At 42.5% G+C, this 18688-nt stretch overlaps 1 protein-coding gene across 4 annotated transcripts in view; it reads left to right on the forward strand.

The window, feature by feature from the left end:
• Positions 1 to 2943: 2943 nt before the first annotated feature.
• The window catches only part of atp2b3b (ATPase plasma membrane Ca2+ transporting 3b), a 51618-nt gene continuing 35873 nt past the window's right edge, over positions 2944 to 18688 (forward strand). For 2 of the 4 annotated variants that reach the window (XM_076095373.1, XM_076095376.1), the window contains exons 1-6: positions 2944 to 3190; positions 11072 to 11269; positions 14003 to 14260; positions 14891 to 15016; positions 15994 to 16119; positions 18596 to 18637. In XM_076095373.1, the coding sequence (XP_075951488.1) occupies positions 2944 to 3190; positions 11072 to 11269; positions 14003 to 14260; positions 14891 to 15016; positions 15994 to 16119; positions 18596 to 18637 (997 nt within the window). The remainder of the gene's footprint in view (positions 3191 to 11071; positions 11270 to 14002; positions 14261 to 14890; positions 15017 to 15993; positions 16120 to 18595; positions 18638 to 18688) is intronic. The other 2 variants (XM_076095374.1, XM_076095375.1) reach the window with 2 other exon arrangements.

Here is an 18688-nt window from a genome sequence, read left to right on the forward strand (position 1 = left end):
GGGAGGAGAAAAAGGAATTCATGATGAGATTCTCTTCATTTCTTAATGCTCATCCATATGTAAAATAGGACCGGGCATTTAGGATATGTTGTGTCATGTGTGATGCTGAGGATATTTGGTTACACGCAGAGCTAATTGCTCATGTGGGGTGAAGCCTGGTCCCACGCGGTGAGGCTGAAGTTGCCGTTCTACTGGAATGCCATCGATGTGAGATGTATTTGAATTAAATCAGAGTCAGAGATGGGTTGAAATGTTAATTCAGTGATTAGGAAATTGTTTTTCAGGGGATTCAACAAGAGCAGTTCACTTCAGTGCATCTCCCTCTTTCGGGCATCACAAGCTTTTTATTAGACTGGACAAAGTGACCCTGAATCAATCGCACCTATGAGGCACGTGGATGTGTCCGGGCACAGCATGCTTTGTGACTAAGTGGATGGATTGGACACACCTGGTTTAAGGTAACATTACCTGGGTTAACCTACGCGAGGATGATGGTAATCATCTTTATTTTTCTTGGAAAAAACAAAACCAACAATGAACTGTGCCATAGTGCTCCATTGTTGTCCAGGAAGTATTAAAAACACATTGCTAGAAATTATAACTAGAGCAGCAAAAGCTCCTGTTTGAGTAATGGTTGAAAAAAACCTCAGAGCCAAGTTGATTAAGGAAATAGTTGAGCCGCTTTCGAAATGAAGCCATATATTTATGAGGTGTTTTTAAAGATTGAAATCTTGAGTAGGAAGCAATGGGCTTGGAGCTGAGAGCCACAGACAGTCAGGATAGGGAGAGATGGACCACCACGGGGTTTCTTATATATAGAAACATTCCATCCTAAAGGGAAGGAAAGAAATGTAATATCTCTATTTCTTTGGTTTTTAGTTCTTAGTTGATGAAAGCAAAAAGAACATTCACAACGTTGCTTGATTTTTGGAGCTAGTTGAAAACAGGTTTGGTGGAATGCAATGATGCAACCTCGATCCAAGACTTTGTTTGGACTTTTTTTGTTAAATATTTAAAGCTGATAGATGAATGTCAACTCTACAGCTCCTTTGACCTCTTCAGAGCATTTGAGTGACTTTTAATTTATTAATTTGGTTTTACGGCATTTACTGTTTTGGCGTTTTGGTTCTCAACAGAGTTGTTTGCAGATGCAGCAGGCAGGTGTTTTCAGCTAAAAACAAAAAAAACAAATGTAATGTACTCTACCTACCAGCATTACAATCAGACACAGCGAGAGACTAGTTGGTGAACATAATGGAGCATTTAGCAGCCAAAGAGACAGATATGTTTTAGGGCTGGACTAAATGTTCCTCTCTCTGGATATTCGTTCGTTGTCAGGTGTTTGGTTTTCAAACCGAAGCTTCAAATATTCGCTGAAATGAAACGCTAATATTCAGTTGGTGGAGTGACCATTGGACAAACATTTGACTATTGTTACCTATTGTTAGCTGGATGTGTCAATGTTACTGTTTGCTAGCATGTTAGCCATATCCACTTCATGTTGTTATAATATGTTAGTGATGACAGTGTGTTGTGCTGCCCCCAAAGTAACCAAACATATCAATGAATGCAGGTTTAAACATTGCATGAAGTGAGACAAAGGTGTTTACATGGATACATGTGTGGACAAAAGTGAGGAGAGGTTTGGGTTCACTTACAGGGCTGTGATTGTCTATGAAGCTAGCTATCTGTGTGTGTGTGTGTGTGTGTGTGTGTGTGTGTGTGTGTGTGTGTGTGTGTGTGTGTGTGTCCTTCGCATATCTCCAGAACCGTCCATCCAATCTACTTCACACTTGGCAGGTGTATTGTTTGGGACACAAGGACGTGCAGTGTCAAAGTTAGTGCAATTTGGACACGTGACACATTCAATATTAATACATTATAAATGAACAAGCGATAGCGTGGTGTGTAGCAGCGGGGGCGGGGCTTCAGGGCTCTATGGAATGAGTGGAGCATGTCGTCTACAGCAGACAGGCCGATGCTCATTGACTGCAGTTCACTTTTGCTGCTAGATGCTGTGTACACTAACGTTACAACTAAACTCTTCTTCACTTACCTGCAGACAACGAGGGATGAGCGGTTCTCGAGAGTGCTGCAAGCAGCACTTCCAGTCCGCTTCAAACGGGCACGCATTCCGAAAGGCCTCCCGCTTCCAACAAGCATTAAATTATGATCTTACCTTAATAGATAATTAACGTTTCATGTTTGTACCCCATGAATGTATACTTACTATGTGTATTTGTTTAGATTAAGATTGATGTAGTGATGTTAGCCACTGAATCAAATGTACACGTTTCACAACTGAATTGAGTCTCAGCTTAATGATGGTGGTAATGTTGTATCTCTTCTTGCTCTCTCTTAGGTCCTGGTGGTGCAGCAATAGCTACCTCTGAACTGGATCCACTTACTGTGTCCGATTTATCACCCGCCTTTGCCTTGCTCGCCCCTCTCTCCACCCGTCCATCACCCCTCTGTCCGCGTCTGTGAGTCTGTCAGCCCGTCCGTCCATCTGTCCATGGACTGGCTGTGACCCTGGAGGGAGGGGGACAGAAACGAGGAAAGAGCGGAGTCGCAGAGGAGTCGGAGGAAAAGAAAGCTGGATTCCTTCAGACCTCACGCTTCTGAAGTGCCCCTGCTTGCTGTCCTTGATCCCCCTCACCCTCCTCCTCCTCCAGTTATGGAGAATTAAAGGAGCAGTGGGAGGCTAGGCCAAGATAGTGAGGCGAACAAAAAACACATAACCAATGCCCCTTCATTGCCCTTAAATTAAATAAAAAGGTGTGATTATGATTACACATTTTTAAATAAGAAATCAAGACCAAACCAAGATTCTCACTGTTGAGCACATGAACAACCCTCCACCAACCAAACGGAAGGGGAACTGAGTGGAGAACAGACTACAGGCCGAGAGGAGGAACAAAACACAAAAAGAACCTTACTGACATGTCAACAACAGCCACTATGGGTGAAATGGCAAACAGCGCAGTGGAGTTTTATCCCAAAGGGTCGCGAGGCGTGAGCGGAGGAGGAAGGGCAGACGGCAGCCTCGCAGGGGGAGACTTTGGGGCCACGGTGACGGAGCTCACGGAGCTGATGGAGCTCCGAGGGAGCGATGCCCTGCAGAAGATCCAGGAGAGCTACGGAGACACAGAGGGGCTCTGCCAGAGACTACAGTCCAGCACCACTGAAGGTGAGCAGGCCTGGATGGAAGAATGCTTGTTGAACTGTAAAAACGGTAGATTGGTTGATGGATGAATAATGGAGGAGGAGATGGCTAGCTGGATGAATGGATGAGAGCACATTTATGAAAAGACAGATGGAAGGAATGGTTGGGTGGATGAGTGGATACATGAATGGGTGAATAGACTGCTGGCTTGCTGGATGAATGGATTTGTAGAGTGGATACATGATTGAGAGGAGGAGTGGAAGGAGGGATGACATTGTACTCTTGGGTGGAGTCACACATTAACACCACCACGTGAGTGGTGTTTCTGCAAACTGTGTCCAAATCATCCGTCTGATTTCTACACCGTCATCACTAACCTGCTGACACAATGTTTTGATCACAAAAACTGAATGAATTCTGTTTCACTCATGCATTAGTACTACACAAGTAGACTGAATTAAAAAAAAATGCAACAATTACTGCAGTGCAGCACATCTCAGACCGAGTGAATGAAAGTACTTCCATCAAACCGTCAAAACACATTTTATTCTGGACTGTAATCCTGGCTGGGATGGACTCCTGGATGAATTGATTGGTGAATGGATGATGGGATTATAATGGCTGAATGAATGGATGGGAAGCTGATAGAGTAAATCCATATATGGATGAATGGAGTTAAAGTGGGCAAGGATTGACAAGATTCTCTAATAGGTCCATGTACAGAACTGCAACTTCTGATTATTGTCATTGTTTATATATATATACATATATACTAGTGCTGGGCAACGATTAAAATATTTAATCGCGATTAATCGCATGGATTTTTTGCGATTAATCGCATTGTTATGGCAAAGTTCAATAATGAATTCAAAAGTAGTGTATTGCGCACTTTTATTTTAAAAGTACTGCTATATGAACAAAAGGGCAATAACATTTGGTTCAGGAGATGCAGGTAGCATGTTTTATACTTAATGTGAATATAATTCATACTTTGTTGGCATCTTATTCTGAAAACCGGATGTTCGTCTGAAGAAACCGGATGTTGTCTCACGTTAATGTTTCCACTAACTTTCAAAGTCCTTCGCTCGCTCCCGATCTGTGCCGTTTAAATGCGTTTACCGTGAATTTCAGCATATAGGTGCACTAAAATGTAAGTGTCTGCTGAGTTGACCACGGAGATCTGAGTGTCTGCTGACTTTACTGCAGCGATGTCCAGTAGTCTCCAGGGAGAGCAACAGCTGGTGCAGCTTCTCTCTTTATTTCTGCCCCCTCGACCAGAAACGGAAGTCGCCTTTTCTCTATGGCAACCCTGAAGGGACATATCATCTCCAATACAAAACGATAAACATGAGACAGTCTGTTACTATAATAATAAATTATTAATACTTACCTGTTTTTTTTTGTTGTTGTTTTTTAATTATTATTACTTTTTTTTTTTTTCATCTCAAAAGGCTCAAGGACATACACGTTCACACACACACAAACACACACACACACACACACACACACACACACACATACACAACTGACTATAGGATGTTTGCTGGCTTTTATCCCACTGTTCTTGTCATCCTCTTGTTGTTATGTATATGTATTGTCTCTTGTCTTTCAAAAAATAAAAATTATAATAAATTTAAAAAATGCGTTAACGCGCGATAAATAATTGTCAACGTTAATGAATGAATGCGTTAACGCGAAATTAACGCGTTAACTTGCCCAGCACTAATATATACATATACATTTTTGGAAGATTCTGCGAGATTCACTAGCTAGCGCACCCCCGCGGTCTCTCCTCCTAGGAGGCTACTTGGCCGGGAGGAGAACAGGCGCAAGCTTCCGGAGATGGACCTTCAGTTAGCAGATGTAGCAACTCAAATTCAGCAGGTCAAAGCTGGGTCTAACCTGTGTAACGGCAGCAGCAGAGAGGTCACTGATCCTGGACCGCCCTGACTCCCCTGACTCCCTGCTGGTTTAAAGTTGCTACAGCTTCTAAGTGAAGGCCCATATCCGCTGCCGCCGCTCAATTGTTCTGGTTGTTTCCATGGTGCTTAACTGACCCGGAAGAACATTGACCAATTGTTTTTCATTTACATTGACCTTAATGAAAAAAAGATGGTCAAGTAATCAATGAATTGACTAATCCTTTGAGCTCTAAATCATTTAGTCTATGTCCATCTATTCTGTTTTTAATGACAAATATAGAATAATAATTGGAGCTGAAGTGATTGGTCCGTTAATCGATTGACTGAAAATGAATAAGTAACAGTTTTAATAATCCAAGAATATATAGTAATTTATCAAATGATAAACATTCTCCCAGCTTTTCACAATTTGTACACCATTGTAAAAATAGTCAATAGGTTGATCTATAATGAAAATAACAGTAATCACTCTAGTTGATATAATAATGAAAGATTTGTAATGACTAGTGAGGGTAGAATTTGGTTTTCTGTGTCTATAGTGTGTGTGTGTGTGTGTGTGCGCACACTTGCGTGTTCTAACAGGGGTGTGTCACCACACTACGCCCACTCCTTCAACTAGTTTGTAGCCTAGCAACACAACAGAGAAGTTGGCTGGGAAAGTCAGCGAGAGAGAGAAAGATGACTGAGTGTGTGTGTGAGTGTGTCTGTGTGTGTGTGTGTGAGAGAGTGTGTGTGTGTGTGTGTGTGTGTGTGTGTGTGTGTGCGTGTGTGAGCGAGTGAGATGGAGAAAAAGTGAGAGAGTTGGTGGGTGTTAAGTTACAGTAAGTCTGTGTTGAGTGTTGCTAATTTGATACTGCGGGCTGGTCAGGGATCAGTGCAGCAGGTCCCAACAAACCCAGCAGATACACACACACAGTCTGTGTCTGCAGTTGTCCCTACAGAGCACAGTTGGCAAACAGCAGACACGGACACACACTGACGCTGCTCTTGGACAGGTTTCTTTTTCACTGCGCTGGCTCCCACAGATGACATATGGTGTCATCTGTGGTGACGATCCAGCCAAATGCAAACACTGATGAAGGAGGATGTCTTGTAGGAATGTAATGTCATTACTCAAAACTGATCAATCAGAACTGTCAAGACCAAAAACGGCAAATCATGTCAAAGATTTATTATAACAAAGAATATAAAGTGAGAAGTCACTTTGGAGGTGTGGTGAGTTAGTCAGTGACATTAGCAGTGTTCATGTGGTGTGAGGCGCTCCAGATCTGGCTTCTCTGTCCCGGAAAAACAAAAACAAAATACAAAGTATGTATCGCTCTGTGACCATTGTCCTGCCCTGCCTCCTCGGCATGCTTCTTCCCCCACCCATCCTCAGCCCCCCTGGTACCTGAGAAGCACACAAACAGGCACAGCAGGTCAAACAGACTTATAAAGGCCCGGAGATCACAATGGCAGAGTTCAGTTCACAGGAGCACTTAAGACAACGCATCAGCTATGACATTTTCTTTTAAAATTTATTATACTATATTGATCCCGTAAAGGGGGAAATTTGTCCCATCCCTGTATATAGGGAGCAGTGGGCTGCCAATGACAGGCACCCGGGGAGCCTGGGGTTCAGTGTATTGCTCCGGTACACTTCGACACGTAACACGTCCCAGTCGAGGATCGAACCGTTGATCTTAGGGCCTGCAGTCTACTCTGACACCTTGAAGCCAGCACAGGCCAACCACAGCTAACTGATGCAGAACAGACACAAGCAAGCATCACACAACTCACTCTAGATATTTGCTCCAGATCAGTGGTCTCATCCAGCATTTGTAGCTATACCAACAAACCATAATGCGACATAATTCATAGAAATCCCATGAAATGATTTCATATGTTATGCACGTAATCTTGAACGAGGAAGTATAACCAGGTTATGTTCAGATATTTGGATTGAAGTCGGCTCTGAAAAGCATCTTTCACTAATCAGCTCCTTTGGAAACAGCGTCACCATTCTTGCAGAATACGTTACATAAAAGCTTGTTGAGCCGTAACATTACATTAGTAATACCACCGAACGACGCCGTGCAGTTACAGCAGCGTAAACTGAAGGCTATGCATCGTCACGGGAACCTTCATGCATTCAGTTGGTGAAAATCTGATCAAGAATTCTATATGCTGCAAGTGTAATTGTTTTCCTGTTTGCTTCAGGTAATATTAACGCTTTACATTTTACACAGCATATCATTCATACATGAAAATAATGATGAAGGCACAGTGACTTCATACTTAAGCACTATGGATGATGTTTTTTTGCTTGGTCCTGATTGGCTGAAGTCTGTTTTACACTGCCGGTATTGCAGATAATAGAACTCCGAATAGAAAGTTGATTAGTCAATTGATATTTATCACAGATAATATGCAATTAAATCAAATGAAATACATTTTACTTTAATGAAGCCAAAAACTAAAGTCATTTCCACGTATCCTTCAGTATGGGACAGTGTAAGCTGTCTGCTGGTGCACCGAACGACAGGCACACTGGAGGTCAGTCAGAGTTGGGGGTGCTTGAGAAAGTCAGTCCATATAATTACATTATACTAAAAGCTGCACTACATTCATGTTTTTTGCTTTAATTTGAATGGCCTGGATAAATTATATTCAATAGTTATTGCCAACATTTTACACCATTTTCCAGGTCTCCTTGGGTTTTTAGAGGGCTTAAGTGCTGTGCAACCGTTTTTGATGTAAAACCATGCAATTTTACCACGATAAAACTTTGAATAATTCCTTTATTATTTACAAGTAACACAGCCTTCTTTGATCATGTAACTCTTTTTTGATCTGTAACATCATATTCTGTAAATCAAAGAGCAAGAGATTGGTTTATCAGTGCGCATTAGTAAACAGCCAGTTGTGCCCCGGCATTCTAAGAGAATGACTGGTAGATGATTCGCTGTTATCAGCCATATTATGTCCTGCTTTTGCGAGACGTGAACACTGTATCCATGAATTTCAGCACCCTCATTCTCATCCCCCTCCCCCGTGCTGTCCCATGCTTCGGCTTGCCCTGACGCTCTCCATGTTGTTTTTATGCAGCATAAAAAACCTGCTTCAATGGCAACGAAAACCCTGATTGTAGAAGAGCAAACCTCAATGCCGTATGTCAAAGCCGTCACAGCAACTACACAGTCAACAACACGGAGCTAATGCATGAGAACTGTGAGAGGGAGTGAGGCAGTGAATGGATGACCCAGAGCCAGGTTACTATAATTTATAATAATGCAGGACAGTGAAGACAGACATTTCATACAGGAGACAAGCGAGGAGACAACGATACGCATTCATCACACGGAGTTCATATGAGACAATAGAAACATATTCTAATTATATATATATTTTAAATTTCCATCGCGGTAAACTATAGGCCTGTAGAAAAAAAGCCCCCCCAACCCCCACACTTCCCACGCCAATGCCAAACACTCCTTTTTTATGAGAACGAACACAGAGCCTGATGAAGAAAGTCAAGGTTAGCAAAGAAAGCTAATAACCACCGTCGTGGTACCCGCTATCTCTGATTGGGGCTTTAGCTTTTGTTGGGCCAGATTGCTCAAAGACAGACTGTGTGGAACTCACTCCGTCGTTCACCCCTCTGATCTGAGGCGTCTGACAACACAACTAAAGCTGCTGCCTCTTCTTAGTATGATTACAATAAACGTGATCACAGAGGATGAACATGAATAGATAGATCGATAGAACAATGAGGGTCATCTTCGATCAAACTCTCTCATATGAACGCCACGTCAATCACATCACAAAAACCGCCTTCTTTCATCTCAAAAACATCGCCCGTCTCCGTCCCTCCCTCTCCTCCGCAGCCGCTGAAACACTCATCCACGCCTTCATCACCTCTCGACTGGACTACTGCAACAGCATCCTGTACGGCTCACCCACCAAAATCATCAATAAACTACAATACATCCAGAACTCAGCTGCCCGTCTGCTCACCCACTCCCGCACCAGAGACCACATCACCCCAGTCCTTCAAAACCTCCACTGGCTCCCCATACAGCAAAGAATCCAGTTCAAGCTCCTCCTCATCACCTACAAAGCCCTCCACAACCTTGCCCCTTCATACCTTTCGGACCTCCTGTACCATCACATTCCCAACCGCAACCTCAGATCTGCTGACGCCAACCTCCTTACCCCCCCTACTCTGTCCAAGCATCGGACCTGGGGGGACAGGGCCTTCTCCGTTGCTGCCCCCTCCCTCTGGAACTCCCTGTCCCAACACCTCAGACATTCTTCGTCACTTGCCACTTTCAAAACTGCACTTAAAACTCACCTATTCAAATCTGCTTTTAACCTCTAAAGTCAGTCATGTATGTTTTCTTTCTTTCTTTTCATGTTTATTTTATTTTATTTATTTTTTTCTTACTGTTATGTCGTATATTTTGTTCTTATTATAAATGCTTCTATTGTTTCTGTTTTTAACATGTAAAGTGTCTTTGAGTGCCTTTTAAAGCGCTATATAAATAAAATGTATTATTATTATTATTACATACAGAAGAGAAATAGCCAACAGGAATGCATATTATGTTGCAACAGTATAACACAAATAAATATGACACACACACCGTGGTGAACGTACCACATGCCTGTACGACATGATGCATCCTCTGTAATACGATACACAGAGCAGAGTGGGGGTTAAACCAATACAGAATGTGATCTTTCCCTTGCTGTCTCATGCACACACACACACACACAGATATGGATACCCAGCACTGCAGTATGTGACCATTATATCCACATTAAAGAGACAGAAAAGAGGAGGCGGAGAAACGATGAGAAGGAAAAAGAGGGAACAAGAGAAAGAGTGTGTGTGTGTGTGTGTGTGTGTGGAGGGGGGGCTAGAACAGCTTGCCGCATTGTCAAGGACACATCAAGGAGAGATTGAGAGAGGGAGAAAAAGAGAGGAGGAGAGCCAACGAGAGAGGTTGTGCAAGAGGATGAGGAGGAAGGGATGAACAACGGGATGGGTGAGAAATGGAGGGAGGGAGGGAGGGACTAATGGAAGGAGGATACAGCTCACTACGATTACTCAGCATAAGGCCTGTTGTCTCTCTCTCTTTCTCTCTCGTTGAGAAACCCTGTTGAGCATCATATTGCTACACATCTCTTTGGCAACGCTGGGAGCCACACATGAGTCCCTGCAGCAAGCACTCTGGACTGGGATATCTCCGAACACACACGGGCAAACGGACGCAAAAATAGTCACCGATCTTGGCCAACCACAGTATACAAATTGCCATTCCCCCTCTCCCCAACAGCCAATCAAAAAAAGAAGGAAAAAAAGAAAGCTCTGCTCCAAACCTATCACACTGGAGGAATGACATCACCTGTTGCTAGGCAGAAACCTGTTAGAGACAGGAAGCCTGGACCTGATATCATGGTCACCATGGAAACTGAATTACTTAGGGGTGAGGTTGAAGGGGAGAGATCTGAATGTGTTGTGGATAGAGAAAGATTGTCTCGTAGGTTTGGGCTTTTTTGGGGTGATTCTTCATGTGTGTCTCAGCATGTCCTAGTGATAAGCTACTATATAAAGGCAAATCAATGTCGAGCAGAGATATTTTGCGCGGAGTGATGTAAAAGTGCTCGCAAAAGCAATATACGTGCGCGGCTGTTTGATTTGCATGTGCGGGACCTCTACACACGCACATAAACAGTGCTTTATGGAATTATATCTACACTTTTATGGATGATGGTGAACCTAACCCATTCAAAGGTCACTGATTCACAAAATACTTCTTGAATTGTGAATTTGTCAGTGTGTGTGCAGATATGTTTTGTTTGTATCCCTCTTGGCATGTGAATTTTGCTTGATTTTTTTAATAAAAATAAATTAGCTAACATCTCAGGCTTCTGTATTTCCCTCCTCTTTTTTCTCTCTCTCTCTCTCTCTGTCCCATCCTCCTTCTCCATCTCTCAGGCCTCAGTGGGGATCCGGCAGACATGGAGCGTCGGTACCAAACGTTCGGCCAAAACTTCATCCCGCCGAAGAAGCCCAAGACCTTCCTGGAACTTGTGTGGGAGGCCTTACAGGACGTCACACTCATCATCTTGGAGGCCGCCGCCATCATCTCGCTCGGCCTCTCTTTCTACCAGCCTCCTGGAAAGGATAGCGAATGTGAGGGCAGGGGCAGAGAGGGCTGGGGAGGATGATTTGGGAGGGTGTGAGAGGACAAGTAAGAGCAATAGAAGGGGAGAGACATAGAGAGGTAACAAAGAAGATGAGTCAGCATACAGTATCACCCTATAGTATCCTGGTTAAAGAGGGGACCAGGAACGAGACAGGGAGGAAGCTACGGTTATAGGAAGACAAGACAAGTTTGGCTCTTCATAGAGCAAGGTGAGAGATAAAGTAAAGGGACAAGGACGAAACTATCAGTAAATCAAGCTTATGTCTCGGTAACGTATAGTCGAGGAGAGAGACATAGATTTACCCTCCACAAAAGAGAGCAAAATCCATGCAAATCCAATCTGCTGGTTCAGACCATAAGATGCTGTTGAAAAAGCCTAGTAAGTGGACGTGAGTTGAAGGTGGAGTCAGTGATTCTGGAGAAAGATGTGAACTCAACAAACCAATACCCCCCTCCAGATACACCGTCCCGCTCACTCCCAATGCCTTTCTCTTTATACGTCCATGTCCTTTCCCCTGTCCTGTGTACGAGCACGTTGCTGATTGGCTGGAATGGTGGTGTGTTACCCAATAATGGAGCTCGGGCCGTGTAAAAACTCAGAACGGACAGCTAGCAGGCCGTGAGGAGATATTCACTAGATTTCACAAAATGTGTGTTTCATTGGAATCACAGACTGCACCTTTAAGATAACTTGGTCCAAAAATGTACTTTAATACTCAAGAGTCATAAAATCAGCAAACTGATTCAGTGATGTCAGTTACACAGCAACATATATCTAAAATGTTGCTAATATTAGCCTCTTATGCTACAGGTTATGCCAGACCAAATATTGGGATAATATACAATTATAAAACTCAACAATAGCACAAGTAAAGAAGAGTTAAGTAAGTATAGCAGCAAACCCCCAGAGTTTATTGAATTGATCAACACTTTATGGGTAAAGTATTTACGGTATAGTGGGAAGGGTGTCATGCCATTGTTCTGAAGGCCGATTGCTCCCAGCAACAAACAGAGGCACATAAAGAATGACCTCATGGTCCTTCGTGGTTGCAATATTTTCTTTCAAATATGGCGAAGGCTTGACTCACCCTACTCTGGCTCTGATTGGCTTACCCTGATATTCTCACCCGAACCAATCTTGCTTTTCATGCGTAAACCTAACAATGCAAACAATGGAGGCAACAAGTACTAGCCAATCAGAGGCGGAGTGGGGCGGGTCATGCCTTCACCATAGTAGCAAATATTTGGTAAGGTCCAATGACATCATTCTGCATAATGATTAGCCATGTGCCTCTGTTTGTTGCAGGGAGAGTGTGTACATTCGGAGCAGTTAGCTTTGTTTTCAGGATAAAGGGCTGTTGGACAAATGGGTCACTTTTTGGACTATTGTTGTTTCGGAATAATGGGCTGTTGGAACAATGGACAGTCCCCATGGGACAAATGTTGAGGGAGGTACACATCACTTGATTACAGAAAATAACCAAGTTTTACCAAAGCATATGAGTCAGCTGGGCTCACATAGCATTCTTATGCTGACCTGACACTTATATGCTGCTGCTATATGAACAGAATATAACCTCAATCTCAAATGAGAGACAATTCAAAGAGAACAGTCTATAGCACCATAGCAAACCCACATTGCATGAGGAAAAGAAACTAACAAGTTATGGCATTTGTAGAAGTCTTATGAATAATGTATTAGCTCCAGTAAATTACCAGATGTAATGAAACAACTGTCAACTGAAATTTCTAAATCAAACAGCTTTCAGCAAAAAATCCTTAAGTATGATTCTTATCTCACTTAAGATGGTGTTAATAAATCAACAACATGAACAAAGTTCATGTTGTTGATAGATCAGAAATATCTTCAATGATCTTGAAGATCTAATCATCTTTATTGGTCTCATGGTTAGAATATGGAAATACACAAAAGCTGAAGGAATACAAAGCAAAAGGGATTGCCAAATGGTTGCCATTAGCTGTCTGGGTGGGTTTACCACAGTAAGAGGTCATGGTAGAGAGGAAGTGGGCTCAGTGAACAGAAGGACACTGCGGCTCTGTCGGAAACCTCACAGTGCGCCCTAGATAACAGCAGCACATCCAAACTATCCTCACAGTCATTTCATGAGGTAGAGGTAATCATTTGTAGTCATGCACTGTTTGTCACTGTTTTAAACATTTGAATGGTAGTAAATGATATGATGACTGTAGTCAAATGCAGCCACTTGTAAAGAGCCACTGCAGTCTTAAACCTCAACCATATTGTTTGTCAGACTCAGAATCAGCTTTATTGGCCATGTATGCGTATGCATACAAGGAATTTGACTCCAGCTTTTCCGTTGCTCTCAACGTTCATGCACAGAAATAGGCAAATAAACCAAAAACAAGGACAACAAAGTAGAGCAGAGGTAAGCATAAACATTTAACCACCAAAGAGAGCGCAGTGCCGAGGCCGCCATCCGCGGCGCCATCTTGTCTTAGCTTATAACTAAATGTCTTCCCGAGATTTTGATGTCAGTCAGTTTTTTTTTTACCATTTATTTAAATTTGGATCACGGATTGCTTTCCATCTTACATTTGATAACCAAACTATCCATACCACCAATCTGCTGGTTCTTCAGGTGGGTTAAATACCATCTGATTCAGTTGTGATATCATGTCTCTGGCTGTGTGACCCACAGTATATCTAACCAACCTTCCCTCTGTTCCCCTCTGCCCAGCTTGTGGAGAATTGTCGGGGTCCGCAGAGGATGAAGGCGAGGGTGACACCGGCTGGATTGAGGGCGCGGCCATCCTGCTGTCTGTTGTGTGTGTCGTCCTGGTGACGGCGTTTAACGACTGGTCCAAAGAGAAGCAGTTCCGGGGCCTACAGAGTCGGATTGAACAAGAACAGAAGTTCACTGTGGTGCGTAAAGGAAATGTCATCCAGATCCCCGTGGCTGACATGGTGGTGGGGGACATGGCTCAGGTCAAATACGGTAAGGAACCGTCACAAACGCTTATTGTATAAAAGAGCAGCTCCAAATATTTTCACTGTTGATTAACCAATTTATTTCTAATGAATTGATTAATTGTACACCCTATATAATATCTAAAGAAATTAAAAATGAAGCTACAAGAAGCAAAACTGATGCATTGGAATTTGAAACCCCTCCTCATTGGAGCACTCTTCTCACCTTTGACTAAATTGATAAAACTGGGGTTCGCCTGCAGGCGGAGGACAAAAATGATTAATCTGCTCTTTTTCAACAGGACATTTGTGTTTGTGTACAGTCAAACAAACGAGACATAATGTGGCAATTAGTTTGGAGGTACTGGTAGTTGGAATTTGAACCTTTAGTCAGAGTCAGGCAAGTTGTTTAGACCTGCTTCCAGACTGTATGCTAAGCTAGTCACCTCCTGGCTGTAAGCAGCTTTATATTTAGTGCACAGACATAAAAGTGGTATTGCCCTTCTCATCTAACCTTCAGCAAAAGCCCATTTCCTACCGTGTTGATTACTTAATGTCCACAAGAGATGCATAAATGTCCCTGTTGACTTGTCCCAAATCAAATAGTACATAAACTACAAGGTGAATCAAACACTGATCTGTGCTGGTCTGTGTTCAGGGGACCTGCTGCCAGCTGATGGTATCTTGGTCCAAGGGAACGATCTGAAGATAGATGAGAGCTCTCTTACAGGAGAGTCTGACCACGTAACCAAGTCTGTGGATAAGGACCCCATGCTGCTCTCAGGTTTGTTTTCACAGTTTTGATTCTCGGTGGACATGCCTGACAAAAGGCTATGATGCAGGGAGATTCAATTTACAAATAGTGAGATTAATATAAAGTGCATGCTGGTTAAGACAGGGTACGAACATTTTTATGTAAATTGGACTAATTGAAGTCTATAAATATCACTGCTCTCATCAACCTTATTTCCAGCCACAGAAACCAGCTATTTTCAGTGAACTTGGTAAACTTGCCTACCACCAAACAGCAGGCAGACCAAGTTAGCGACCACCTGGTGAACCAAGTGGAGCATTTAGCAGGTTAAGAACCAGGAGTGAATATTTGAATTCAATTCATAAGGTGGCCAGAGCCACTGCTCCAAAAATCATTCTAAAGTTACTCTGTGTCTGCTGGATGTGTAAGTAAGCATCTTTATAAGGGGATAATATGTTGGTGTAGTGTGTACTTTTACAAGTGTCCCAAAATATATTCACTCAAGTTTAAAACTGAAATGAATAAAATAAAAGGAGGAACCTATTGTAAGCATCTCTGTGTTTCCTATTGAATTGACTTTAGACAAAAAGCATTGTATGGCAGACGATGAACTTTAAGACAACCAGGTTTGGCTTGCTTTTCTGTCAATACCAAAATAACTCAACTAGAGAAGCCTTCTACAAAACTATTTGACCAAACTCCTTATTGTCTGACCCACTTGTCAGAACTATGCGTTGGGTGCACACCAAAGGGCTTTATCCTTTTTCAAATGAGCTTTTTCTTTTGCCTAAATGATGATGTATCGTGTTGAGCTGAGCTCAAAGTGTGAGAGCAGCTCAGGTCATCTATCAATGTTGCGCATGAACAAAACCGAACAAAGAACCTTGCTAAAAATTTGCAATATCACAAGTTGTTGTTTCATTTCTGTAACCACTTGGGGTTGCCACTTTGCAAGCACCACTGATTTCTTATTTGACTCTACACCAGTAATATATTTGGACTTTAAGGTACTCATGTGATGGAGGGCTCCGGAAGGATGCTGGTGACAGCTGTAGGTGTCAACTCACAGACGGGCATCATCTTCACCCTACTGGGTGCTGGAGAAATAGAGGAAGAAGGGAAGGACAAGAAAGGTATGTGAAAGAGACAAACCTGTAGAGACACAGAAAATGTACCACATTTTTTGGGGCTCTAATGAGAGAAAGACAGAGATGTTTTTGTTGAAGACATGCTGCACCTTTTCAATAGTTTTATTTACTCATACAACAAAATGAACAGACTAGTTAGTAAGATATCAGAAGCAAAAATGGTTTTGCTCTTGAAATATACCAACTAGAGGAAGTAAACAGATGCTTACAAAACCCAGGAAAGAAGACAGTCTTTCTCTTAAATGTCCACCATCTCTGTGGTTGAATACCTCAAACTGCTCTCAGTTAGTTATTAGTTAATTTATACTCACACACATGGATGGATTACTGAATGGGCCACGAGGCACAGGCACAGGTCTCCCAGAATGTATGGGCCTCAGAACCTCTGTTTGAAGTAACTGTTAATATTTATTTTTGGAAATTCAACCAAATGACTACAGAGAGGCTCAAAACGACCACAAAGACACGTAAAGTAACTACAAAGAGGTGTGAAATGACTATAAAGAGACTCTAAATAACCACAAAGACACGCAAAACAACTACAAAGAGACGTGAAATGACTACAGGGAGGCTCAAAACGACCACAAAGACACGTAAAGCAACTACAAAGAGACGTGAAATGACTACAGGGAGGCTCAAAACGACCACAAAGACACGTAAAGCAACTACAAAGAGGTGTGAAATGACTATAAAGAGACTCTAAATAACCACAAAGACACGCAAAACAACTACAAAGACGTGAAATGACTACAGGGAGGCTCAAAACGACCACAAAGACACGTAAAGCAACTACAAAGAGGTGTGAAATGACTATAAAGAGACTCTAAATAACCACAAAGACACGCAAAACAACTACAAAGAGACGTGAAATGACTACAGAGAGGCTCAAAACGACCACAAAGACACGTAAAGCAACTACAAAGGGTTTGAAATGACTACAAAAAGACTAAACGACCAGAAACACACTCAAAGCAACTACAATTTTACATGACTGTGCCCAGGGGCCCATTGTCTCATAATCCGTCCATGTACACATATCACAGCCTGTGTGTGTGTAGAATTAATTGGGTGCCTAACTGATTTCAGATAAGAGCTTCAACAGGAAACACACCAGTTTAACCTCATCGATAATTTAGCCCACATCCTCTTCATCCCTCTTGTTCTCTCTGCTTATCCATTTTTCTATATTTCTCTCACTTGGTCTCTTGTTTACCCTACCGCTGTGCCCTCTTTCACTTTCCTATCCTTCCGTTTGCTCTCCCCTGTTTTTCCGTCCCTCCCCTAATCTGAGAGAGAGAGAGCATGCAGATTGAATCAATTATTGAAAGAGCAGGGGAGCGCGAGGGAGCCAGTAAGATTCAGGGAAGAGTGTTGGTTGGTCGGTCAATGCATGCAGCATTAGTCTGTGCTCAAATTTGTTTTGGAAGGGCCCTGCAGTCAGAGCAGAGCTGAAGACAACAACAGAGGCTACATATACTTTCAGAAGCACTTAAGGTTAATATCATTACCAGTGCACTCATCCATGTCTCTACCACTGCACTTCTCACTCGTACATGGGAATGTGTGTAGTATTGTTGGCATCTTGAAAAGGAGAAAACATGTACAGCATCCTACAATGCAGAAATGGACAGCAACGATATAGCTGATGATGCTTATTTTATGAAAGAAATGTACTCTTATTGCTTGTTTTCCACACTAGGATGTTTCACGCTCAGTGCAGCAGCCTCTGTGGGCTACATCATTCAGACAGTCATTTACTGGAGCTAATACATTATTCATAAGACTTCTACAAATGCCATAACGTGTTAGTTTCTTTTCCTCATGCAATGTGGGTTTGCTATGGTGCTATAGACTGTTCTCTTTGAATTGTCTCTCATTTGAGATTGAGGTTATATTCTGTTCATTTTTGCCATTCTATACAGTCATCTACAAGCATTCTGCTAGAACAGTAGTGCCTACAAACACATTCACTACTTGAGTTTTTTATTCTTCCTTCCCTCTTTGCTCTCTTTTGTTTTCCCTTTTTGCCAAATCCTCTCACGTGCCCCAAAACCTTCCTCCCTCACACATTCCCCTAACAGAGGACAGTACTCAGTTGCTCATCTCTACAGATGCCAGTTTCAGCACAGTCACCAATGGTATGTGAGCACAAAGTTGTCTGCCTGCCCCGCTCCTTTCCTCAGCCAATGAATGGACCCCAGCACACAGTGCAGTGAAAGTGACCTATGATGGGCTTACACATATGAAATATGTCTCTCGGTCTCTTGACCCAGTGTATGAAGATGTGTGAACCTGTATTATTCTTCCCTTTAGTGTTTTGTGCTTTTCTGTCTCTGGAAGTGTGTCTTTGGCCGTCCTAAAATATGAAATATGAACAGTTTTTTCAGCATATGAATATGCACACGTGAACACTTGTCTTTCTATGTATCCATGTGTCTAAATCAGTCTCCCTTTCTCTCAGGAAAACAACCTGATGGAGCTGTGGAGAACAATCAGAACAAAGGTAAAGGCTCATGACGTGTGCATGTGTGTGTGTAAAGCTTGGTTTGGATGT

The sequence above is a fragment of the Anarhichas minor genome, unplaced genomic scaffold (genome assembly GCF_050575085.1).
Source record: "Anarhichas minor isolate MPS153535 unplaced genomic scaffold, ASM5057508v1 ptg000020l, whole genome shotgun sequence".
NCBI classification, from domain to species: Eukaryota; Metazoa; Chordata; class Actinopteri; order Perciformes; family Anarhichadidae; genus Anarhichas; species Anarhichas minor.